Below are 25,041 nucleotides of genomic sequence, written 5' to 3' on the forward strand. Positions count from 1 at the left end.
CAAGGCAGCCATCCGAGATGCTGGAAGGGATGAAGGGACCAAGCTCTCCAGGGTCAGAGGGACTGCTGGTTTTATCAACACTCTTGGACCTAACTGTGTGCTTGACATCCTTCTAAGTGCATTAGAAATGCTAACTCATTTCATCCTCAGGCAGCCCTGGAAGAAATCTCAACACCACTCTTAATCAAACTTGACAGAGAAGGAAACTGAGGCCCAGAGAGGTTAAGTAACTTTCCCAGGGCCACACTGGATGCCTAGTGAAAGACTGAGCTGGGATATGACAGGGAGTCTGACCCTAAAAACTACCCCTCAGAGGTCAAGATCATAAGCTCTACCATGTTTTTAATGCCTTCATACCCATAGGGAACCCAGTGGAAAGCCAACAGCGGAAGAAGTTGTAAAGGACCATCAAGAAAAACTACCGATCTCCAGGGTCGTCCCAGGCTCGCTATTCCAAAAAGTCTTCACGAAGAAGATAGATACTGCTTGCTCTCACAGGTGGGGACCACCCCATCAGGAGGCTGGGAGGCTGCTAGATGACCCCAGGTTGCCCGGGACTCCTGGTACCTGTGCCAGCCTGCAAAAGGGCAAGAGTGGAGAGCGGCTTGGATGGTATGAATGTGGTGTGCCCACCCGGAGGTTGGGGGTACGTGGGTGTTACAGAGCTCAATGTCATCCCTTCCTTGACCCCGGCATGCATCAGTGGGCTAGCTGCTGCTGCCAGATGCCACCCACCTGGTGACTGCAGGGTAAGTGGTCAGTAGAGGAAAGGCAGATGCCAGAATGTGACCGAATTCAGTGCTTTCTAGGTGCATTTCCCCTCCCCCACCCACCCCCACCTCCAGGATTTCCAGTCTTCCGTTTGTGTGTGATTTTTCACATTATTGTAGACTCAGTTTTACTTCTTCAAGGGCGGGACTCAGCCTCATTGGTCTTTGTCTGCTCAGCAGCTGACACTATGTTTGCCTAATGAATAAATGATACACCACAGACCCAATGACGTCTGTTTAGCTTACCAGCGGAAACCACCATGTACTAAACATCGACTACCAGTTTGGAGTTCAAGGTAAATACAGACGTATTTCTAAGGAAGCATTTTTGGTTTGGGGGGTTTGTTGTTTTTGTTTTTTTGTTTTTATTTTTACAAAATGACTTGGTAAGCTAATCATTTTTAATAATTACATCTGGATTCTAAAGCACTCTTATCTTCATTTTAGTCTCTAGACATCTAGTATTTAACCACATATGTTCTTCTGTAATACACGTTTTCTCTTCCGTGAGCTTCCCTCTTTCTTAAGGGAAAAGAGTGAAGACTGCTTTTAAGCTCAGTTTGACATAGTACATCTGATCATTTCACCCCGCGTGCCTTCTGACTTTTCATTTCCTTCTAACACGTTCGACTTTTGATCTGCAAGCACAAGGGCCGTACTTTTTATTAGGGTTTAATTTACTGTAAAGCTTGGTGTTCCCTGTGAATCAAGCCATAATAGGTGAATAATCACAGGCTTCAGCAGGCCAGGTTTTAGTTTTACTGAGTAACTAGGAAACCGACTAATAACAGGAAGGTAAAAAAATGTTGGGAACCCTGATATCGCCTCAGAGCTAGGATAAGCCATTTTATTACGTGTGCATGACTGTCCAAGCGTAAAGGGGGATCAGCCATAGTGTGGAACCCAGGGCACGGAGGGAAATCAAGGAGCGACAGGGGCTTGGGTTGGAGTCAAGATTTGGTGTCGGCGTGTGACCCCACTTCCTCTCCCCAGCCTCCCACATCTCCTTCGGCTCCACCATTCGTGCCTGTGACCAGATTATTTTCAACTGGGCTTCACACATTACATCGGAGAAGGTAGGGCTGATTTCTTTTTTCATGTATATAGTATTTTTTTCCCAAGGGTTTTTCATAAAATGAAAAGGGAAGAGCTTAGGAAAAGAAAATTAATAGCTGTATCATTTAGAGATTCTCTCTACCACGTACTCGCGGCTCTGATAAATTCTTTACACATTCGGTTCTATGGAGAATGTTCATTCCAGCCTGATGACATAGGTTCCATAATCCTCTTTTCTTCTGTAGAGGAGAGAATTGGCCCCAGCCTTCACAAGTCAGAGCAGAAGGAAAAATCATACTCAGGAATGGATTGTCTCCCACACTCCTCTTTTGATGTCTTTCTGGTCAGACATGTTGGAACACTGCCCAGTCTGAGCAGAGCTCCCCTCCAAGCCCCCAGCCCACACCGGCCCCTCCAGGAGGGAAGATGGCTTCTCCCCAAATCAGTGGACATCAAATGACTCAGGGAGCCTCTGAGCTTGGACAGAACACCCAAGGTCATGGCGATGCTGCGGCAATGGAAGAGGCAATGGAATCCCACTTGGGGTCGCTGAGCTTAACAGGATGGCTGTAGGCATCAAGCTTCTCAGACACTATCAAGGGCTGAATGAGTTGCCTTGGGGAAAAGTCCCTCTATTAGCTGTAGCAGCGGCCCAGATGAGTCAGTATTTTCTGCTACAGTGAAAAAAAAAAAGTAGTATACTCTTCACGTCTCCATGGTAACTTACTATGGATCTGCATTCCATTTATGAAACTCCTTCTTGACCTATCTATGATTTCTGATCCAGGACTGAATCTAAACTGAGAAGCCATCAGAATCAAATCAGTCTCCTAGAAATAGCAATACTCCACTCACTGCACCTGGGCTGTCTGAGCGGTGTAGACCCTGCCTCTCACCCATGCCTAGTAACACCTGAAGACCCTCAGGTGTCTGGAAACATTACAGTGCACTAGTATCTCAATTATCCGGGTAACTCCGGATTTAGGGTTGCCATGGAAACCGGCAGCCTTGGTAACAGAGAAGGGAGATGGCTCTTCTCCCTTCCCAGCACTGCAGTCCCTGAGACGTGCCAACTTTCAGTCCCTTGGCCTTCCCCAAGCCGGATTGTTTTATTTTTTACCGCCTTGAGGAATCTAAATTTTTCTCCAAAATATTGAGAAGCTGAGTAGGAAATGCACTTATTTCTACGCATGGACTCAATTGTAGCAATGGAAACCAGCAGTAGGGTGATGGTTTTGACCGTGATTGGGACTCAGATAAACTTGAGTTTCAACCGCGAATTTCCCATTCATACGTTTTATGACCCGGCCAGTTATTTACCCTAAGGTTCAGTCTCCCTTACCCTTTAAGTGGGAACAGTCAGGGTTTGGAGAACGATAAGCATTCATTGGCCTGGAGCAGCTCCGCCAACGCTGGTTACCATCCAGGCACCGCTCAACTCTAGGGGGCGCCCCTCACACGACGCCGGAGGCTCGGGGCTTCCCTGAGCGGGGCAGGCTCAGTGACCCAGCCCAGGGCCCAGCTCGGACATTTATTATCTTATTTCGTGATAGAACGATGAGAAATCGTAAGGCCGAAAGGAGATTCAGAGATGGGGTCGGTGTGAGCCCCTTATTACCCAAGCCCCGCGGCCACTCGGTGCCACCACCCCTCAAGACAAAGGGGACCGAGTCCTCCCAGGAGAGATTCTCCGCCTGACCTCCCCGCGGTCCCACCCGTCGGGGCGCCGGGCCTGCAGTCCCCCGCGCACCGCGGTCCCAGAACAGCAGGCGGGGGACAGAGCCAGGTGACAGCGGGCGCAGAGCAAGGTCCCGGCCGGAAGGAGCCGGCTCCGCCCCCGCTCCCCTCCCTCTACTCCTCACCCCTCCTCTCTGCCCTCCCTCCCCGCCCCTCCTTCTCCTCCGCTCCCCTCCCTCCTCTCCCTCCTCCCCCTCCTCTGCTCTCTCCCTCCCCCTTCCTCCCTCCTCCACCCCTTCTCGGCTCTCTCCCTCCCCTCCGCTCCTCTCACCTCTCGCCGCCCCTCCTCCGCCCCTCACTTCTCCTCCCTCCTCCCCTTTCCTCCTTCTCCTCCCCTCCTCCACCCCTCCTCTCTCTCCTCCTCCCATCCTCTCTTTCCCCTCCCCCTTTCCCCTCCTCCCCTCCCCTCTGTCGTCTTTTCCCCCGCCTCCCTCCTCCCTCCTCCCCCTGCTCTGAAGAGCGCGCGGCGAAGGGGACTGGCCGGTTACTTCCTCCGGTGGCGGCGCAGAGCGCGGTGCGGCCCCTCCTCGAGCTTCCAGAGCCGCCTGCCTGCGCCCGGCCAGCGTCCCGGCTCCCGGCCCCCCGCCCAGGTGCCCGCACCCGCGGCCCGGACCCCCGCCCCGCCGCCCTCGTCCTCGTCAGCGTCCGCCGCGCACCGCGGAGCCAGGCGCGGAGCCGCCGCCGGCCCTGCCCGAAGCGGCGCGGTAAGAGCGGGGCCCGGGGCGGGCGGCCGGGCGGGCCGGGGGTGCTCTCCTGGGGACCCAGACCCCGGGCGGGGGACGTGGGTAACCCAGAGGTCCGGATCGCGAAGCGCAGCCGGGGTCGCGGCGGGGCGGCGACTCTTCCCCGGCTTCGGGCTCGCTCCGGGTGCCGGGGCGGCTCGGGGGCGGCTCGGCGAGGGGGGCCCGGGCCGGACGCCGGTGGGCCCGGCGGTGACGCGCGCCGAGCGGGCTGCGAACTTGGGCCGCGGCCGCGGCTAGCCGAGCGGCCGGGCAGGGCGCGCCCGCCTGTTTCACTTGCTTTTGTTTTTAAAAGGAAATGCGGGTGCGGTGGGGGGCTTCTTCCAGAGGGCGCCCCGCGGGCTGATTTCGCTGCGGGCTTGGCGCGCCGGGCTCTGCCCGTGGCTTACCCGAGCGCTCCGGGCCCGGTGGGATCGCGGGCGCCCGGCGCCTACAACACCTGGAGGCTGCAGCTCCCCGCAAACGTGCCGCGTCCCGGCTCACCTGCTCGGCCACTCCGGGGCCCGGCCAGGGGCGGCGGAAGAGGGAGGCTCCAGGAGGGGAGACCCCCACGGGCGCCCCGGGACTTCTGGATCGGGGTCCTCGGCGCCGCGAGGCGAGCGGGGGAGCCCGTGGGAAAGGCGGGTGTGGGTGCGCGCGGCTGCCTTTATTTTCGCGTTCTTGTAGGATTTCGAATTCATACTTAGAAATGTGGGGGTTTTGGTTTTGTTTTGGATTTTGTTTCTCTCTCTCTCTCTTTTTTAAGCACAGGAGACTTAAGATATTGGCCTGTATTCAGTTTTAGGGTAACTTAAACTGGTAGTGACGAGCTACTTATTCAGAAAGTAAAGAAGTGAGCCCTTTGGAGATAGTGGTAATTTATTTTAATTCACCAGTAAGAGGTTATGTTCGTCTTGGACAATGGAAGTGCCCGTGCGCTATCTGCCTGTCCACAGCTCCACCAATCAGGGAGATAAATCTCCAAGTTAAGGTTTATTAAAATTCTGAGTAATATCACAGTACAGTAAATGTTAGCACTGTGGGCCCTGCAGGGAAATATTCACTCATTTCTGGCGTTAGTCATTCCGCTCTCCAAACCGGTAACTTTCGAAAGAAAGAGCAAACCAACCTTGCAAAGTGGCAGATGGGTTTGTTTGTGGTTTTGTTTTTCTGATTTACCTAGATACTAACCTGTGCCCTAATCTCTCTGGCAAAGGATCAGTCCTTCCAGAAAGGGTACTTTTGTTAGGTTCTTTGTTTTAAAATTTCGCTCTTCTCAGCTCACACATTTCTGCCCGCTTTTCTTTTTTTGTTCAAAAGCAGCAGTCAGTAGGGCACCACCACCTTGCCCTAAATTTGAAATTGATTTGGGCAGAGGAACTTGCCCTCTTAACAAGCTTTGTGGAGTGAAATAAGTGAACTTCAATTTCCTTCATTATGTGTCTGCCTGAAACCAGTGGAGGGACACTTTGATTGCCCATGGTTTTTACGAAACAAATTAAAAGCTGGACAACAAAAGAATTGTATCCTGTAGCTAGTAATTAGAGCTCTTGATGTGGGAGTGGTAGACTGCTTTTTCTCCTGGTATTTGTACCCAAAAATCAGGCGGACTTGACCCATTGCCCTCCATACCAAGTCTCTGTCCACCTCTGGGAGGCTGAGAAAATGTAGGCTCAAGTCAGCAAGTTGTCTGCAAACCAGACTTAGAAAAAGAGCTGGCCTAGTGGGCTTAGGAGGGATCACTGGTAACAGTTAAGGTGTCTTTTCCTGTAGGTGTTCTGTCTGAGGTTTGTTTATTTAATCAACAGATAATAGGATTTAGTTCCTGAAGCTCAGACTTAAGGAACATGTCCCATGGGAAATGGTGGTGAGCCAGGCCGGGGTCTAACAATATTTGCATGTGCTCTCCACTCCTTAGTGATGTGCTGGGAGAAGGCCCATGCCTCGTCAATCCCAGTTACCTTCTCATGCAGGAGCTCCGCCGGACTGATCTGCCCTGTGCCCCCTTAGGTAGCCCCGCAGTAGCTGTGTGATCCTGGGCAAGTCATCAGAGGTCTCTGGGCCTCCCTTGCCCTGTAAGATGCAACATCACTGTAAAATGTTGACAACGTCCATCTCTCAGAAATGCCAGGAAGATTCAGTGAAGGGGGAATGTGTGGTCGCCCAGCATGGGCTTAGCTGTTGTCAGGAGGATCCTGTCCAGTCAAGGGTCATTAGTAGTGAATATTGATTCCTGAGTGCACGTGCATGACGTGACCCACTAGGTAGAGATTCTGAGTCAAACGTGGCCCCTTTGGATCCAGAACAGATTTCTTCCTCTGCCTCCCTCTTGCCTCATAGGACGATTAATGTATTGTTTACTGATTTATTATTTATTGATTTAGTCCGGCCTTCACAGGTCACCATGAGAATGGCTCGTACTCTGAGGGTTTCACCACTGCCTCTCGCCTGCTCTGCGGCCTAGACTCTCCTCCCACGTTGCCTTTCCAGCCGCGGGTGTCTGTGTGTGTGTGTGTGTGTGTGTGTGTGTGTGTGTGTGTGTAGTAGTCTACACTAGGGAGGTCTGGTTGAGCCATAATGTTGATCATAAAGAGAAGACAAAGTACAAACTTGAAGTAGTCACAGGGAAATGTCCTACTTGCCACCTCCAGTAAGCCCTATCAATTGCACCATATTTTAATTACTCAGAGTTCCTGGTTGTAACAGGTGGCAGCGCCCAGGGGAGATTATGGGGGAAGACAATTAGGGGGACCCTGTAAAGCTGCCTATAGACCTTTGGTTCCAAAGCCGGAAAGCCAGGATGGGGGGGCGGTGAGGCATGTCTCATGGGGTAAAGGTTACTGTCATTCATGCTAGCCCAGCTTCTTCAAAAAGGAGTTTCAGTTTCAGTCGCTCTGTATTTTTATATACCACTCTGGTGGCATTATCTCGGTACCTTTCTTACTTATTCATGTAGACCTGAACCGGCCCGTCCTGTGTTAGGGCTCCAAGTTCAGTCTTTGGTCTCCAGCGGTGCCCAGTGGCAAGCCACATAAAAACTAGAAGTTTCCTAACAGCCACATTCAATGTTAGGAAAGTGAGTGGAGTTAATTTCAGTATATCTCAATTAACCGGATACATTCAGAATATTACATAAACGTGTAGTAAATACAAAGACTGAGGTACTTTACTTTTTTCTACCAAGGCTTTGAAATCTTGTGTATTTTACATGCGGAGCTCCTCTCGGTCCACGCTAGCCCTGTGCCAAGTGCTCGGTGGCTGCAAGTGACTGGTGGCTGCCGCTTGGGTCAGCGCAGGTCTGTCTTGTAGACGCAAGTAAAGACTGCTCCATCCATGACCAGCATTACTCGCCCTTGGAGAAATGAGCAGCTGAGCAACACACAGAGCAGACCTATTTGGAGTTGGTGTAGTCCCCATGGGAGGGTCTGGGACAACACGGGGGGGTTTGACCTGGAGCAGTGGCTTTGGGAACCTGCTCTGTCCTTCGGGGAGTTCTTCCTCAGCAGGGAGAGGCTGGGCCCTAGGAAGCTCTTTCTAGCGTGCTGACCTGGATCTGGGTCCTCCATGGCTTCCTGGCTTGAGCTGACGGCTTTCCCCTCTCCTTGCCCCCAGCAGATGGGAGTGGCCTGTGCCTGCCTGGCACCCCTCTCTCCCCGAGGGTGTCCTGCACCCTGAGCCAACCGTGGACATGGCAGTGAAAAACAGCGCACCCCGCTTCCATCATGGGAAGGCGAGGTCCTCCTGGCCTAGCTCCCCCAGCCAGGTTCCCTTGGGATGCCCTGACCAGCCAGCCAGAAAGTGACTTTATCTGTGTGTTTTATCTCTAAGTGGAATTCTGGAGAGAATCAGCGTTATTATTTAATTACTCAAATAGCCTACCCTTTGTGAAAAGGGCTTTTTACGTTAGAACTGGCATTCAGGTTTGAATGACCTGTCTTGCTGTAGACCTTGACAGACTCCCCCAGAATTAGGGTTGATGAAGCCAATAAAGACTCATTAGAGGGGCGCCTGGGTGGCTCAGTGGATTAAGCCGCTGCCTTCGGCTCAGGTCAAGATCTCAGGGTCCTGGGATCGAGCCCCGCTTGGGGAAATCTCTGCTCCGCAGGGAGCCTGCTTCCTCCTCTTTCTCTGCCTGCCTCTCTGCCTACTTGTGATCTCTCTCTCTGTCAAATAAATAAATAAAATCTTTAAAAAAAAAAAAAGACTCATTAGAAATGTGCATGATTTGTTGCCCCCATAACTCTTTCTTTATGTCTTTTCCTTTTCCTTTTCTTCAAGATGAATGACTTTGGAATCAAGAACATGGACCAGGTAGCCCCTGTGTCTGACAGTTACAGAGGGACGCTCAAGGTAAGTGAGCAGGTCTTCATTTGAAACCTCTTAGAAAACATTGGGGAACTGAATCTCTAGGAGAAAAAAAGACACACGCTGGGTTCCAGAAGACTGATTCTTGCCCTAGCCTTTTAATTTATGGGCTGTGTGACTCCAGATTGTTTGCTTAAGCTCCCTGGGCCTCAGTTTTCTAGTCTATAAAATGGGTCTCCTGATGCTTGTTCTACTTGTCTTCCAAGATATGAAACCATTTAATTTGCAGATGGGGAGGCTTTTGTGGCTTATTTCTGAGATTCCTGGCAGGTGAAAAACCCTATGATTCTCTGTAGGACAGAGCTCTCAGAGACGCTATCTCCACTGCTGTTCGGTTCCCCAGTGAGTTTTCCCCGGGGTGATGGGCCGGCTGTAGAAGAACTGGAAAGGAAACAGCTGAGCACTAGATGACCAGCTCTTCAGAAGGGCCGGTGCCCATGGGGCTGCGGGTACCCTGTCCTCCCTGCCGCAGAGAACAGCGTTGCCTCTTGGCGTAAACCAAAACCCAGATGAACAATGAAGGAGCTTTTTCCAGTGCATAATAACCAAATTTCAAGTGGCTGCTATCTCGGTTCCTTTGGGGAACATTCTCGAGTAGCACAAACTGATCATTTCCCCTTTGCCTTCTCCACACCTGACAGCGAGATTGGATTGTTTTCTTAGAATGGTGTCGTAAACACGTTTCAGGGCTGCGATTTTTAGACTGGCTTCCTCCAGGCCTGTGGAGTGATGTATCTCTGTCGTGTTGGATTTTCTGTTGTGAATCCTTAGCAGGTTATTTGTCTGGGAGAGCCCAAAGAGCCAAAAATGGGTACAGAGGCTGTATGGTGAAGGTCATGTATGGTTGAAGGTCATGAAACTTCAAGCCAGCCGGTTCTCTGGTTTGATTTGGTCAGATGTTTTCAGCCTGACAGAAACGAGAAATTGCACCATTTGTAACCATACCTCTGGGAAGAAATATTCTTCTATAAGTTAAAAAGGCTTCAATAATGCCCATGTGATTTCTGGGTTTGGAGAAGAAACCGTTATTGCTGAAATTGATGTGTTGAAATACTCAGTGCGAATTTGTATTGTCTTTTGGCTTCCTGATTTTTAAAAAAAGAACTTCCAGGAAGGAAAGGAGAGGCATTTCTTGGTCACCCGGGGAAATGCTAGTGGGAATTTTAAAAACTGATGGGCTATTTCACCAAAATTAGCCCTGATGTAGTTCATATGTCTAGGTACGGATTTTGAATGTGATTGGTTCTCCCCTTAGGGTTTTGGCAGTTGGACATTGTTGTCCTGGACTTTGGGGGGCTGACCTCCAACATCATTGGGACATCACTGCTTTGAGTGTTTCCAGCAGAGTCCCAACTTCTGCCTGCCTTCTTACGTAATGCGTCGTGCATTGTTCTGCATTTCTAAGAAGAAAGCACACAAACCAATTCTATTTGTAAATGTGTTGCACATTTTTTTAATTGATGACTCAACAGATGGGTCATTGTGTTACACATAACATGGGCTTTCCAGTTTATGTTGGAAAAATATAACCATCTTTTACGTTGTTCCTCAGCAAGTCAGGCAGCGATGAATCAAGACTCTTATCTGTTACTTATCAACCGGTGTTATACTAAAGGCTATCTCTTTCATAAATGTTAGACGAATTAGCAGAGATCAACACACAGTATCTTTTTCTGTGTCTCTGTCCTCTTCCTCCCCTTAAGCTATAGAGAGTTTAACTTGAAACCTCTTTTCCTTTGGAAATCTCTCCCCTTAGTTGGTGATGTGGGGCAAGGGTCTTTTCAAAATCTCTACATTTATAAAATTAAACCTTTGTGAGGAGTGTTTTCATATGTATTACTATCTTCTGAACCATTGGAATCGATGAGGCGGAAAAAAGTCTAGTTTCAATTAAAGCGTTTCATAATTAAACATAAAAATAAATGCTTCCACAAATAGTTTAGCTTACTGTTTGTTTTCCAAGTTTCATTCAGTCATCTGCCTTCGCTTTAACTGCAGTAACTGAGCTAAAACTGTCCTGTGGAGCGTGTGACTCAGTTTCCCCCGATGGGACAGAGGAGCCAGGTGTTTGGACCAGCTGGTCTCTAAGTCCCACCTAGCACTGTTCTTCTAAAATCCCATTCTTTTTAGGTTTGTTTACTTAGTTTACTCACTGAAATTAGTTAGGCCATTAAAAGGAAATTCCCAGTCATTTTGACTCTGTGAGGTCGATGCAATGACCCAGAGTAAAATAGAATCCTTTCCATCACTTTGACAAGAAGTCTGGTTGGACCATTGACTGGTCACTTCCTTTTATGGCTTTATAATTGCCAGTTTCATCAGGGTGTATGGGGAAGATGACCTGTGGACCACTTTTCAAACAGGTAATTAAATGAGTTTAAATATTAATTTCGGTCTCCTTTTCCATCTGTTTTGCAGCGCCAGCCAGCTTTTGACACCTTTGATGGGTCCCTGTTTGCCGTTTTCCCCTCTCTCAGTGAAGAGCAAACACTCCAAGAGGTGCCAACAGGCTTGGATTCCATTTCTCATGGTAATTTGTTACTCAGACTTGACCAACCGTGCATGATTTCCCATAGTTGAGTTGCTAAAAACATGACCACTGGTAAGCGACAAAGGTTGGTGTCTTCAGTCTCTGGTTTGAAAAGTCAGATGGTGACTGTGGACCTGGGAAAAAGACGGTTTTCCTTCTTCATGAGCATGAGGGTCCTGATGTCGCCCACTGCCAGACACACTCCAGACTGCAGGGGGGCCCTGAGATTTCCAGGGATGGGATGTTCTCATCCCTCTCGCAGACCCAGGCCCCTCGTTCCAGGGCCACCTGCAAAGCAGACCATGAAAGTGCCCTCCAGCTTCTCATTCTGGGGTCTCACCATTAGGTTTGATCGTCCCCCGCCCCGGAGTCTTGGGGCAGCAAAATTATACTTGCTAATATTTGCCGGTCTGCATTTACTTCTGTAGTTCTTAATGCTGTTGTTTGTTATTTTCTAAAGGGATAGCAGTCAGATAATGCCTATGCAATTACTGTGATAGCGTTATTAGTTGGAAACATTCCAGACATTACTTTGTCCTGTGAAGTAGGTGCTAGAAAATATAACCTAGAAAATTAATTAAAAAACAGGCTTGCATAAGCCTGCCATCCCGAGCCCGTCATCGATCATTCTTGAAACTGCTGAGGAAGTCCAGAGGAGATTTTCGTTAAAAATTGCAGGTGCGCTGACTTTACAGGTGCTAAGAAGTCCCTTTGCCGGCTGCTTACTTTAACGGAAGCAGCGTTACACCTCACATTTGCCTCTCTTGAAGCTTTGGACCAAAACCATTACTCTCCTTCAGTGTCCAAAAATTATAAAAGAGATTTAGGTAGAAGTTTCAACGAAGGATAATTGGTTTTTTAATGATGTTTTGCAAAATAATTTGTAAAATAAAATAAAGCTTAAGTTCTAGTTCAGTTTTTTTTTTATAAGTGTTGTTATGAGATATAATACTTTCTCAACTTCTGCTCCCCCATCCCTTAATTTTTGTTAATATTTATACTCTTTTAAAGAGTGCCATCAACAGGGCGCCTGGGTGGCTCAGTGGGTTAGGCCTCTGCCTTCAGCTCAGGTCATGATCTCAGGGTCCTGGGATCGAGCCCCGCATCATGCTCTCTGCTCAGCAGGGAACCTGCTTCCCTTCCCCCTGTCTCTGCCTACTTGTGACCTCTCTATCAAATAAATAAATAAAATCTTTAAAAAAAAAAAAAAAGGAATGCCATCAAGGTTTGCAATTGGAATTGTTCCTTCCTGAAAACTAAGATTTCTCCCCTAAATTCTCTCTCCAGTCTTGCCTGCTTAAAGTCCTAATGTCCCCCTGGGTTTTCTTTTTAGACTCTTCCAACTGTGAATTGCCTCTGTTAACTCCGTGCAGCAAGGCTGTCATGAGTCAAGCCTTAAAAGCTACCTTCAGTGGCTTCAAGAAGGAGCAACGCCGCCTGGGCATCCCAAAGAGTAAGTGCTCTCCAGGCGTTTCCCTGAGTCCGTGTTGTAGGAGAACAACAAATCTGACCGCGGTTGCCTGAGATGACTTTTTCTTCCATCTCTGCTTGGGGCACCTTGCAGGGTGGCAAGGATGTGGTTAACCTGAGCTGGTTTTAGTTGGCTGTTGACTGAACACTTCATCCAGCACTGTTGTCAGGGTCTTGGAATTCCCCGGGGTGTCGGGCTTCTCTGGCCAGTCTCTGGAACGCATCTGGACTCTGTGAGTAGATCAGGAGTAACTCCGTTTTCTCCCTGTGTTCCTTCTTTGCTTCCCTCCCCGGCAGACCCCTGGCTGTGGACCGAGCAGCAAGTGTGCCAGTGGCTTCTCTGGGCCACCAATGAGTTCAGCCTGGTCAATGTCAATTTCCAGAGGTTTGGCATGAGTGGCCAGGTGTTGTGCAACCTGGGCAAGGAGCGCTTTCTGGAGCTGGCTCCCGATTTCGTGGGCGACATTCTCTGGGAGCATCTGGAGCAGATGATCAAAGGTACCCACCGAGGAACCGGGCGCCTCCCTGTTGGGGAGAGCCGTGGCAGGGAAGGGGAGATGGGGGATCTGTGCTCCGCAGTCGTACGGTCGGGGTTTCAGATTGTGTGGAGCAAGATCGCCTGAGAATGCCACCGAGTGAGTCAAATGTGTGGCAGCGATTATAGGTTTTTTAATCTGTGTGTGTCTGGCATCAAGGATAGCCACCAGGCAATAACCTTAGTCACTACCTTGTTGACAGTGATCCAATGGCTTGCATCAGGAGCGTATGTGTTGCCTCAGACATGGGAGGCCAGCAAGTCCCGTGTTTTGTGGCTCACCTTATGGAACCCAAAGAAGAAAGTCAGCCTCAATGAAAGGGAGCCTTTATTCAGACAAACTCTTTGAATTTGACCATGAATTTTCCTAAGACCAAATGGAATCCAGCAGCAAGAATTTCTTCTGGTTTTACGTATTTGAACACAGGCAGACATAATTGATGCATATTTATATACTCACATTACACAGACTGGCCATTGAACAAAAGAACTCTCATCATATAGAAAGTTTTGGTTTAGACCTTCAAAGAGTGTTGACAGCAATGTTAAAAATACATCCAGTTCAAAAGGAGAGGAAAAAAAGCTATCGTGAGGGGTTAGGTTAAAAATATGAGAAAACTAGTTCTTTGGTCAAGTTCAGAGCAATAGTCCTCGTTCACTTGGTTTCAAACACTGAGTTTCAACACTGTTTACAGACTCAGAATCTTTAAAAGACCTTAGGATTCAGCCACCCTCTCTTGGCTGTGGCTTCTGGGGGCCAGGGACACTTATGTTGGGAGACCCCCAAATTCTCCCTGAATTTGAACAAGTCTGATTGGACAAGTTTCTGGTAAATCTGTTCACTGGCAGGTTGGGCCTGTTTTGCCATCACTCGGGCTGTAAGTTTGAGGGTCTGGATTTGTGGGTGTGCGTGGTTCAGTGTGTTTGTAGGAAGTAAGCACACACCAAGAATGCCAACCCTTTCCTTTTCAAGGTCCCGATGCACCGTGGCACCTCCAGGGTCCCACAGTGCTGCTGGCCTCTCTGTGCCGAGCTCATCTCACCCTGGAGAAACGTGGAGTCTGAAGCCACGAACCCTAACTTCAAGCGGGCAGGAGCTGGGTCCGCTCTACTAATCCACTGTATTCCTAGCCCCTAGGACACGTGGCACTTCATAAATATTTAACTGTCTGTTGTTGGCACAGGTGAATTAAATTCACAGTGTAGATATTTAAAATTATACAGCAGAACATTTCACTTGGCCAGTGATAGCATTCATTCTGCAAAACTTACTCCGGATATTAGAAAATGCATTGCCACCTGCAGTTTTTGAAAAAGGCCAAGTGACACCGAATCCCGTCAGCTTAAATATGAAACGTAAATGCATTTAATTATCCTAAAATAACCATATAGCAGTAGTTAGGAATAAACATTCTTTCTTGCATAGTTTTAACCTCGATTTGCAATCCTGTTTTCCAGAAAACCAAGAAAAGACGGAAGATCAGTATGAAGAAAATTCACACCTCAACTCAGTCCCTCATTGGATTAATAGCAATTCACTAGGTCAGTCCAGTCAGTTCTGCCCTGAAGACCTTGGTGTTAACTTTTCTATTAAATTGGGACTCCCACCCCCCCAAATAAAGAAATAAAATAAGAATAAATTTGCGGAAGGTCCAAAGGCGAGTCTCAGCCTGTGCTGTCCCATCGGGTGACCAACCACACGGGGACGTTGAGCCACTGAACACTTGAAACGTGGCCCACGTTTCACACGGTCCACGCTGAGATGTGTGGTAAAAATGTAAGCTTAATGGAACAAAGAACGTAAAATGCCTCCTTAATCAGTTTTAAGATGCTGATTACGTGTTAAATGATAATTGTTAATACAGGGACAGGTAAAATATTCAAAGTAATTTCACATGTTTCTTTTTAGTTTGCTCCTGTGGCTACTGGAAGAAGTGACGTTGCCTACGTGGCTGTGTTACACACTGGCCAGTGCCGTCCGAGGCAGTTCAGAGAGCCCGGGGTGGAGGGAAGCGAGCTGATGAGCTGCGGGCCGAGCTAGCATAATAAGTAGGGGTCCCGGCCCAGGAGGCATGTAGGAAGCAAGTCTGAGTTTGCTCTGATCTTTGGAGTTTAAAGAAGTGTCCTGGAATTCGGGTCTTTCCTTCTGGTCAGTGACACTGATGAGTGTAGGTTACAGGACAGGAGGGGGGACCCCAGCCAGCAGAGGGAGGGGATGTTCCTTACAAGTCACATACTGGCTGGCAAATTGTTCAGTCTCTCTGAGCCTTATTGCCCCCGGAAGCGGAAAGAGCCAGTGACCCGTGCTGCCCCGAGAGTCGCATGAAAGCGTTTGATAACCTCGACCCGTAGAAGTGCTCACATGGAGGTGTCACATCGTGGTCCAGAGGCAGCAGGCGTTTGGGCAAAGGGCTTATTGACCGAGAGCAGGAACAGCTTGAGAAGAGGAGCTGGCGGGAAAGCCGCCTGCCAAAGCCCGTGCGGTTTCGGAGAGGGTTAGAGCATGCAAAACTGGGTGCATTTGATTTGGTTCAAGGGCACGGAGGGTCTCTGATGACCCCGTCGCTCCTGCCTTATAGCTCTGCCCTCCGATTGTTCTATCCCAGGCTTTGGCATGGAGCAGGCAGCGTATGGCGTGCAGACCCAGAACTACCCCAAAGGTGGCCTCCTGGACGTGTGTCCATCCTCCTCAGCGCCCGGCGTGCTCGGTTCCGAGCAGGAGTTTCAGATGCTCCCTAAGTCTCGACTCAGCGCCGTCAGCGTCAACTACTGCCCCGTCGGTCAGGACTTCCCGAGCGGCAACTTGAACCTGCTCGCCGGCGGTTCCGGTAAGTCAGGCTCCCGCGAGGTCTGTCAGCTAGGGGGAGTGGGGCCACAGTAGAACAGAGACAGGAGCTCCTTAAGCAGCACAGCCGATGTTCAGCCGTTGGAGGTCAGAAGCTCCTTTGCGTCCTGAGCAGCCGTCCCGCGCTGTCCCCGTAGGGGACAGATTTGCTCTCATGCGTGGACTTCTGCTGTGTTTTAGGCTCTGGGCTGGGCGCTGCAGGGACTGAGTGAATGAGACAGGGCCCCTGCTCTCGAAGCGGGATCCCCCCCCACTGCGGTGGGATATTTTGGGAGAAGGTACAGGAACATGGCATTCCCGCAGTCCACAGCTTCCCCACACCAGGAGGAAACCACTGTCTTGACTTTTGTCCTCATAGATCTGTTTTTCCTGTCCTTGAGCTTCACAGAAACGAAATCCTTGCATTACGTTTTCTTTCGTGTTGGTCTTTTGCTCCTCATTGTGTCTGAGACCCAGCCATGCTGGTTGCTCTTTTCATCGCTGTATAATACTCCATCCCGTGAGGACGTGCTCCGCCCCCCCCGCCCGTGCTGCTGTGGGTGGAGGATGTCACTGTATAGGGCATTTGTCGTATGGCGTGAGTGCCTGGTGAGAAGTCCGGGACTCTGCACCAGCAGGCTCTAGGCGCAGTGGGGTTGCTGCAGCCCCAGACGGTTCGCCGTCCTGGAGGAGTCAGCATTTGTGCCCGGCTGTCTTTGCCAGGGAAGCCCCGGGACCACGACTCCCCCGAGAACGGCACGGACAGCTTCGAGAGCTCTGACTCCCTGCTACAGTCCTGGAACAGCCAGTCGTCGCTGCTTGACCTGCAGCGAGTGCCGTCCTTCGAGAGCTTCGAGGATGACTGCAGCCAGTCCCTGTGCCTCAGTAAGCCGACCATGTCCTTCAAGGACTACATCCAGGAGAGGAGCGACCCGGTGGAGCAGGGCAAACCGGTTATACCCGCGGCAGTGCTGGCTGGCTTCACAGGTGAGTGGGTCACGCCTGCCTTCCCTGTGCCCTCCCCGAGGCCCTGCCCCAACGCCGTGTTCCTCCAGGCTGTTTCTGGTCCGAGCACATTGTAGCTACGGCCCACACTTGGTGCCTGGCTGTCATCCTGAATCAGGCAGGCTGTACCCCTGAATTCCAAAAAGACCGAGCTCGCACGAACCGTCGTGCACAGTGGCATGGATGGGAGCCCACAGGCCGCCCTCTCCCCTGGGATGTGCTCGGCCAGCCTGGAGAGGAGTAGGCACAGGGGGGCACGGGCCCGTGGAGGCCTCAGCTCTGACTCACCCACTCCACGAATCCCAAAGAATGTAAACTGGCCCAGGGAGGGACAGCAGAGCCCGTCTCAAACATCACGGGGGCTGTTTACCTTTGCTTGCTTCTAAAATCCATCTTATTTTTAAGATTTGGGCGAGAGCTATTTTAGGCAAAGGACAAATATTAAAGCTGTTTTTAGAACCAAATATTTCCAGTACTTTAGCAAAAACACCAAGATTTTTTTTTTCATTGCTTCATGGGTCTTTAAATGTGTTTTTTTCCTGTTTTGACCATATGGAGCCACTGGATTAAAAAATGCCAACTTAAAATATTCAGTACAGAAGCAGCCACTTTTTTCTTTTTTGTCATCCCGAACACCCACAGGAATGGGGTTGGTAAGAAAATAAACAGGCATGGTGTGACTATCTGTCTTTTTTTTTTTTTTTTAAGGTTTTAAATTAGTTTATTTATTGAGAAAGAGGAGCACGGAAGCCTATGCAAGCACGAGGTGGGGAGGGGGGCCAGGGACAGGGAGAGAGAGAATCCAGAGCAGAATCCCCGCTGAGCACGGATCACGACATGGCTCGACCTCACAACCCTGAGCTCATAACCTGAGCCAAAATCAAGACTCAGACGCTCAACTGACTGAGCCACCCAGGCGCCCCTTGGTGTTTTTCATTTGAATATTGGTTACCATTTGTTGACTGTCAGCTCTGTGTGGGTATCTAGGTGTATATAGTTGCTTGTCCTTGGAGCAGCCGGGTGGGGGTGGGGCATCACCCTGTTGGACCGATGGGACAGTTGGCTCAGAGGCAGACAGCTCTCCATGGTCACGTGGATAACCTGGTTGTGCCTGGTTCCAGAACTCCCATCCTTGCTGCTTTTCAGCCTCACTGCTGATGGCCACTGGGTCTTGAGGAACGACTGTTCCATGGGTGTGTGATCTCGGGCGGGGCACCCTGCCTCTGAGCTGTTCCTCATCTTTAAAATAGTTCCTCACAAGACTGCGGTTCTAAATATCAATCCTGAAAAGGCATATGAAAACCAAAGTGTACCTCACCGGAGCCAGTGAGGCCGTGGAGGCAACCCCAGGTGCCCAAGTGGCTGTTGAGTAAACCGAGTCTTGGATTAAGCAATTTACCCGCCGTCGTTTGGCAGGAAAGCCGCAGCCTGGGATTCCATGAGACGTGCCTCCTTCTGTGGTGAAATGCCCTTTCGGCCACCCCCACCCCGGTCCCGTTGGGCGATTCTAGAAAGGAACCCTGAAACTTATTACATAAGAAACAATTAAACAGGATGAGGAATTTTATTTTTTTAAGATTTCATTTTTAAATCTTATCTACACCCAGCGTGGGGCTCCAACTCGCAGCCAGTTGCCTGCTCTACCCACTGAGCCAGCCAGGCACCCCCAGGATGAGGAATTTTAAGGTCAAGAGTTGGTGGCCCTGAATTTCCTTCCATGAAGACCCGACTCAGCAACCAAGGGCGTGAAGTGCCCACTTTTTCAGGAGGGGGAGGGAGGAAGGGAGACCCCAGAATGCGTGTCTGGCCTGATGCCATTAAAGGGGTCCGTCCTGTCACCACGCTTGGGAGACATGTCTTCATGCTGGCTCCCTGCCCAGAGTAGGGGCCCCCGTTCCTCGGTCGGCCTGTTTCATTAGAAAGGCCAAAAGCCTTGCCATACTTCCAGTCTATAAAAACGTACAACTCGCCCCCTCTCCCCCAGGAAGCGGACCTATTCAGCTGTGGCAGTTTCTCCTGGAATTGCTCTCGGACAAATCCTGCCAGCCATTCATCAGCTGGACCGGGGACGGCTGGGAGTTCAAGCTCGCGGACCCTGACGAGGTACGGCCAGCGCTTGGGAAGTCAGCCTCTGGACTTTGAACCCTGGTTTCATCACCCTGGGCTCACAGATTCCGTTCTCGGGGCACAAGGCTCCCCGCTGCAGATGAGTCCTGACGTTCTCTGGGCGTGTGTGTGGGCACAGGGCAGGCTTCTGCGAGTTGCTCTCTCATCTGATAAAAAGGCCCAGGTGCTAAGTGAGGTTGTCTCCTGACCATCTGAAAATGCCTTAGGAATGTGCCTTTTCCCACTGGTGGGGAACAAGCCTCCCGGCAGCCCGGGCTGGTCCTCTGGCCGCTGCCGTTCTGCCACGCTCTGCTCAGGCACTCAGAAACCCTGGAGGGGAAGGCCAAGGGCAGATGCCATGCTCTGCCATCCAGGACAGTGTTAAAGAAGCCTGTGATCTCGGGCAGCCTTAGGGTGCAGGCTGTCGCTGCTGGCCCACTCCAGTCCCCTGGGAAAGCGGAAGCCTTAGAGAATGCAGAATGTCACCTGGCAGGAGGGGAGAGACACTACTTCCCGCCCAGTTGCCCCCGGCATGAAGCCTTGCTGCACAGGAGGAGACAAGAGCGGACGGTGCTGTGGGCGGGGAACTCTCACTCTCCTGCACCTGCCCTGCTTCCGTCCTCAGAGAGGCAGCGAGGGACCCCGTGCCTTTGCAGGTGCTGGGACAGACCACACCCTTGGGCCCCCTCTGTGGTGCTCAGGTTCTCTGGGGGCAGCAGACATGAGACTTCTCGCCAGGGGCAGGTCATTCATTTTGCTGAATTGCAGATTTGAACTCTTTTTCCTCCGCCCTGTGCCCGTTGCAGGTGGCCCGCCGGTGGGGAAAGAGGAAAAACAAGCCCAAGATGAACTACGAGAAGCTGAGCCGGGGGCTGCGCTATTACTACGACAAGAACATCATCCACAAGACGTCGGGGAAGCGCTACGTGTACCGCTTCGTGTGCGACCTGCAGAACTTGCTGGGCTTCGCCCCTGAGGAGCTGCACGCCATCCTGGGCGTCCAGCCGGACACGGAGGACTGAGGCCCGCGGGGGGCTGCGAGTGCGGCCATCCGACCCACCGCTCCAGTGACCCTGAGAGGCGGGATTGGACGCGTCCAGGAGAGTCCCCAAGAAGCAGTGGCCTTATTTCACTGGAAACCACAGCTTTTCACCCAAAGCAGCGTGGTTTCTCACTTGTAAAGCCCACTGACGGGAACGCGCTATGTATGACGCTATGACCTCAGAGTGGCCGAGAAAGAAGTGCTGGGAAGCCGTCCTGGCTCCGAGCAGGCCGTGTGACAGGGACGTGCAGGCCGTGGGATAGTCTCCAAGGAGCGAGCGTGTCTCGGACACACGCATTTTGGCTTTTTTTTTTTTTTTTTAATGTTTTTTTTTGCCTTTGGCTGCCAGGAATCACAAAGGCAGAAGCGGTCTCTTTGGTTCAGCGAGGCAGAGGGTGTGGGGACACAGCCGTGCCATTTCAGAAGTTAGTTTGTATATATGACTGTAATCTTAATAATTGTTGTCAAAATCCTCTCAGAGTCCTATTTAACGAGAACTGTATATTGTAATTTAAAATACTTATGTACGCGTGCGTATTGGAAAGATCGCAGACACCGGCGTTCTCTGCGGTTCCGAGGAGCATGCACCCGTTCCGCGAGCCCGAGGTCTGCGCAGGCGGACGGAGGAGTTGTAAAGTGTGTATTATTACATTTAACATGCCTACAGGTAGACGTCGAAGAGGGTCAGTCCCTGTTTCTGTTTGGTTTTGCCTGGATGATTATCTGGCAAGACTTTGTACATTTGGGAATTTTTATAAAACACTTAATGTTATTATCTGGAGGCCCATCCCGCCTCTGCCTTCTCCTTAATTGTAATGTAAAAGCTATAAAGCGGTATTTTTCTTGACAAATGGCATCTGTTTTCCATTTCTGTGCATGCCTTTAAATCCGTTTATACACAAGACTTATTTTATTTTTTAGTTCAACTGTGTTTCCCCAACAACTAACCTCCCCGACCACCCATTTCCTTCCCTTGCCCCACCTCCGCACCCAAGTTATTCTGTATGATTAAAATAAGAATGCTATTTTTGGAAATATGTGGCTCCTTTTCAGAGAGCAGGAGGAATTTATGTAGCAGCTACTTTGACTGCAAAAGTAACTCACTGGAAAAAATGTAATTTGTAAGAAAGCTTTATTTTTATCTGCACTCCATGGGAAGTTAAACATGTCATACAGAGCGGAAGCCTGGGGCAGGTGGGGGACGGGAAGGGGGGATCTTCAGAAAGCCTCTTGGTTGTGAACAAAACACGACTTTTCCCTCAAGCAGTCGAGGCCCGGGCTATCTGGACACCGTGCCGTGCCGCTCCTTGCTGCTCAGTGCCCAAGCTCTGCGTTCCTGTTTCCATGGATGCAGAATGTCCAGAGGCGAAGAGAGGACAAGCGAGACGGGAAAGAGAATCCATTGGAAGGTTCGATGTGAAAAAAATTTTGCTCGCCCTGGAGACTGTCGTGGTTGTTTCAAAGGACCCTGGGGTGGGTCTGCCTCCGGGGTGCTTGGAACAGATCAAGCCAACATGGTTTCATAGCCGCATGGCTTCCCTCGCAGCGCAGGGCCTCCCTTGCAGTGCAGGGCCTGGGAGCTGTGGCTGACGTCCCCAGGGAAAAGTCCGTCCCTGCGATGAGACTGCGGGACTGGGTGGTGGGGCCAGCCAGGCAGAGCAGCGCCGGAGCTGGAGGACTCGGTCCCAGCATTACGGGAGACCATGTCCAGTGTCCAAGCACAGGACGTTTTTCTCAAGCAGGACATGTTTATCACTGAGACATCTGTTTATAACATCCCCAGACATGTGACTGGGACCATCTGGCTGCCAAAGGGAATCTTAGCCTTCAGCTCGTTTTATGTGGGGTTTCGGCTCGTTTTATGTGGGGTTGAACCAAATGAAATTGCCAATATTTGACTTTTTTTATCTACAAAGTTGGCAGTTTCATGTGATTCAGCCTAATAGTTACAGAAACTAAAGCCCATGGTAACCCTTTGGTGTGGTAATGCGCAGACCTAAGGATAAAGATTTTGTAATCTGGCCTTTCCTTCCTCAAATAATAAAGTATTTTGTTTATATAAACGCCTCCTTGTAAGGGTTCTTTTGTCCCACCCCAGCAGGGAGGGAGGAGGGGAGGCGGAGGGAGGATAGTGAACCCCGGAGGGAGGATAGTGAACCCCGACCGATGGTCCCCTAGCAATTTCCAGTCTATTGAGACTCCCATCTCCATTTAACTGGTTATACACATGGGGTCACCCAGCAAATCGTGACCAAGCTGCAACCCAGCCATGAGCCCTTCCTGAAGGAACCCTCCCAAAAAGTGTTCCCTTAAATCGAGCAATGCTTTTAAGAAGGGATTAGAATAGAAAGATGCAGTTGTCTTGTTTTCGCCAAGGAATTGGCAAAGGTAACAAGAAATTGTAGGATGCTTCTGTGAGGAACCCATTAGGGTTTGAGGCTCAGGGACTTTGGCCGCGACGCCTGACGATCTGATTGACTAGAGGTGAGGGTGATGGTCCTGGGACGTGGGTTCTCAAACACATTTCAAACTTAGTGATGATGCCAGCACATAGGTGGGCTACATTTGAGGTGTGCAGGAGCTCCTCCCCGTGGGCCGGTGAGAACGGGTCCCTTCCCAAGTTTGCAACAATGATGTATTGGTATCTTTTTTTTTTTTTTTTAAGATTTTATTTATTTATTTGACAGAGAGAGATCACAAGTAGATAGAGAGGCAGGCAGAGAGAGAGAGAGAGGGAAGCAGGCTCCCTGCTGAGCAGAGAGCCCGATGTGGGACTCGATCCCAGGACCCCGAGACCATGACCTGAGCCGAAGGCAGCGGCTTAACCCACTGAGCCACCCAGGCGCCCCCGTATTGGTATCCTTAATGTGATCGTGATGAGAGTATTTCCGTCATAAAATTAAAAGACACTACAAATCAGGGCTCCTCTCAAGCCCCTTCAGCGATCTGGTTCTTAAAACAGTTACCAGAACACCACTGATCACCAGTGTTCACTGTAATAGAAATTAGAAAACTTTTTAAAATACAATTCCTTTTTAAAATAACATTAATGCTTTTGTGGAAAATAACTTTTTCCCAAAAAGTGAGTGTGGCATTGTTTTGCATGTTTTCAGATTTCCTTGATGTCTGGTTTCAAAGAAGGGAGCTGGGTTCTTATATGTTCTCCCACATTTTGTCTTGTGATATATTTCGAAGGAAATCGGGCCTCACACAGCTATGGAATCGAACAGAGGAGCATTCGGGAGACATATACTACACCAAACCCGGCAAATGCAAGTTTCTTCAAAGTTCATTGCAGTTAGAATATGAAACCATATCAATAAACTTTCCTATGATTACAATAAATTCCACTGGTTTGCCTTGCACTTTGAATGAATCCTTCACCCTTGTGTGATTTTTTAATGGCATGCCTTAGTCATTTGGAAAATATTGCTTCAAAATGTTGACCCATTTCAACAGCTAGTATCAAACAATCACGACTTTCACCTGAAAAGTGTTGGGAATCTACCAAGCTCACAGCAGCAGATGTAAATTTTCAAAAATTCAGATTTTCATTTGAAAGTTCACATGTAATCTTGGCAACAAACACTTTACGTTGCCCTCTTTGATGTGACAGACTCATTTCATTTCCTTTTGAGGACATCCCTGTCAGATACCCCATGGACATAACTTGTCTGTTGTTCTTGCAGGTAAAAATGGTGTCCCCGGACAAAGTGATTAGTTTAACTCGCAACTCACACAAATGCAGGACAGCATTTCCCCGGACAGCCCATCTACCTTAGTGTGCAGCAGTCTTTTACGTGCACCATTGATCACCGAGAAATTAAAAAAATGGGTATTCACTTATGAAGAAAATTAGTTTTTACTGCTTTATCGAGTTCTTTTTTTGTTGTTATTTTTGTTATTTTTATTCTGTTATTTTTTTTTTTTCCACTGAGTGCACAATGGTGAAGCAGACAATGATGGCTGGGACAGTTTAGTGCTAAGGCCCAGCAGTTTTACCCACCTTTGCTTTGCTTTTGCAAAGGCGACATTGAGGGGCGCCTGGGTGTTTCAGTGGGTTAAAGCCTCTGCCTTCAGCTCAGGTCATGATCCCAGGGTCCTGGGATGGAGCCCCACATCAGGCTCTCTGCTCAGCAGGGAACTTGCATTCCCCTCTCTTTCTGCCTGCCTCTCTGCATACTTTGATCTCTGTCTGTCAAATAAATAAATAAAATCTTAAAAAAAAAAAAAAAAAGGTGACATTGAAGATCCCCTGAAAGGGTGCCAGAGCCCCACAGTTGTCTATGGACCTCACTCTGAGAACTCTTCTGGAAATCCAAGCACACAGACTGGCACAGGAAGCAGGAAGGTGACCAGGAGTCAGGTGAGGAGAGTTTTCCTTTCTCTTCTTGGATCCAGTGTCCATGCGTCCAATCCTTCCCTGCCATAGCCAGTTAAGAGAAGCAGTTTTATTTAGGGAAAAAAAAACCTGTCTAATGTTTTACATGATAAGGAAAAAGTTCACTCGCTGGTGAGATGGATATTCTCAAAATCCTTCTCCCATCCTTCACTCTGTCTGTCCTTTTCCACATGTCACTCCAATTTTAAATCTTTTTATAATGTAGTATATTTCACCATATTTTATAAGCTCATTTTTCTTAAAATAGTCAAAACAGGTCATAAAGAGATGAGGTGCATGTGGTCTGTCTCCCATCTCGTCTACATGGAGATGAAGAAGCAAACTTAAATTGTCCCTAGGCCACACCATGTCCCGGTTCTCCCCCATGCAGAGTCCCCTGAGGACCTCAAATCTCCAAATAGTGGACACTCATGAGCAGTAGTGATTCGGAGCCTGAAGGAGCTGCTCCGTTGGGTGTGTGACGTGCAGGATGTGGGGCCA

The 25,041-nt window shown here is 49.7% G+C and overlaps 1 protein-coding gene across 2 annotated transcripts; it reads left to right on the forward strand.

Annotated features, from left to right (window-relative positions):
- The first annotated feature begins 1,722 nt into the window (after nucleotides 1–1,722).
- Nucleotides 1,723–20,397, forward strand: ETS2 (ETS proto-oncogene 2, transcription factor). 2 transcript variants are annotated; one of them, XM_046002150.1, is made up of 10 exons: nucleotides 1,723–1,846; nucleotides 8,561–8,632; nucleotides 11,066–11,177; nucleotides 12,511–12,630; nucleotides 12,945–13,145; nucleotides 14,641–14,724; nucleotides 15,789–16,010; nucleotides 16,730–16,993; nucleotides 18,996–19,114; nucleotides 19,924–20,397. In XM_046002150.1, exons 2-10 carry the CDS (start codon nucleotides 8,561–8,563, stop codon nucleotides 20,137–20,139), a joined length of 1,410 nt encoding a protein of 469 aa, XP_045858106.1. In that variant the 5' UTR covers nucleotides 1,723–1,846; the 3' UTR covers nucleotides 20,140–20,397. The 2 variants fall into 2 exon arrangements, with proteins under 2 accessions (XP_045858106.1, XP_045858107.1); XM_046002151.1 differs by lacking the exon at nucleotides 1,723–1,846 and adding an exon at nucleotides 4,017–4,267.
- The last annotated feature ends 4,644 nt before the right edge of the window (nucleotides 20,398–25,041 follow it).

This window comes from Meles meles, chromosome 4 (genome assembly GCF_922984935.1).
Source record: "Meles meles chromosome 4, mMelMel3.1 paternal haplotype, whole genome shotgun sequence".
Taxonomy (NCBI): domain Eukaryota; kingdom Metazoa; phylum Chordata; class Mammalia; order Carnivora; family Mustelidae; genus Meles; species Meles meles.

Bases quoted from the DNA above. Each gene is read 5' to 3' on its own strand.
- ETS2 (XM_046002150.1), top strand. From the start codon at position 8,561: ATGAATGACTTTGGAATCAAGAACATGGACCAGGTAGCCCCTGTGTCT. The intron at 11,178-12,510 runs GTAATTTGTTAC...TTTTCTTTTTAG, and splicing joins CTTGGATTCCATTTCTCATG to ACTCTTCCAACTGTGAATTG. The intron at 13,146-14,640 runs GTACCCACCGAG...CCTGTTTTCCAG, and splicing joins TCTGGAGCAGATGATCAAAG to AAAACCAAGAAAAGACGGAA.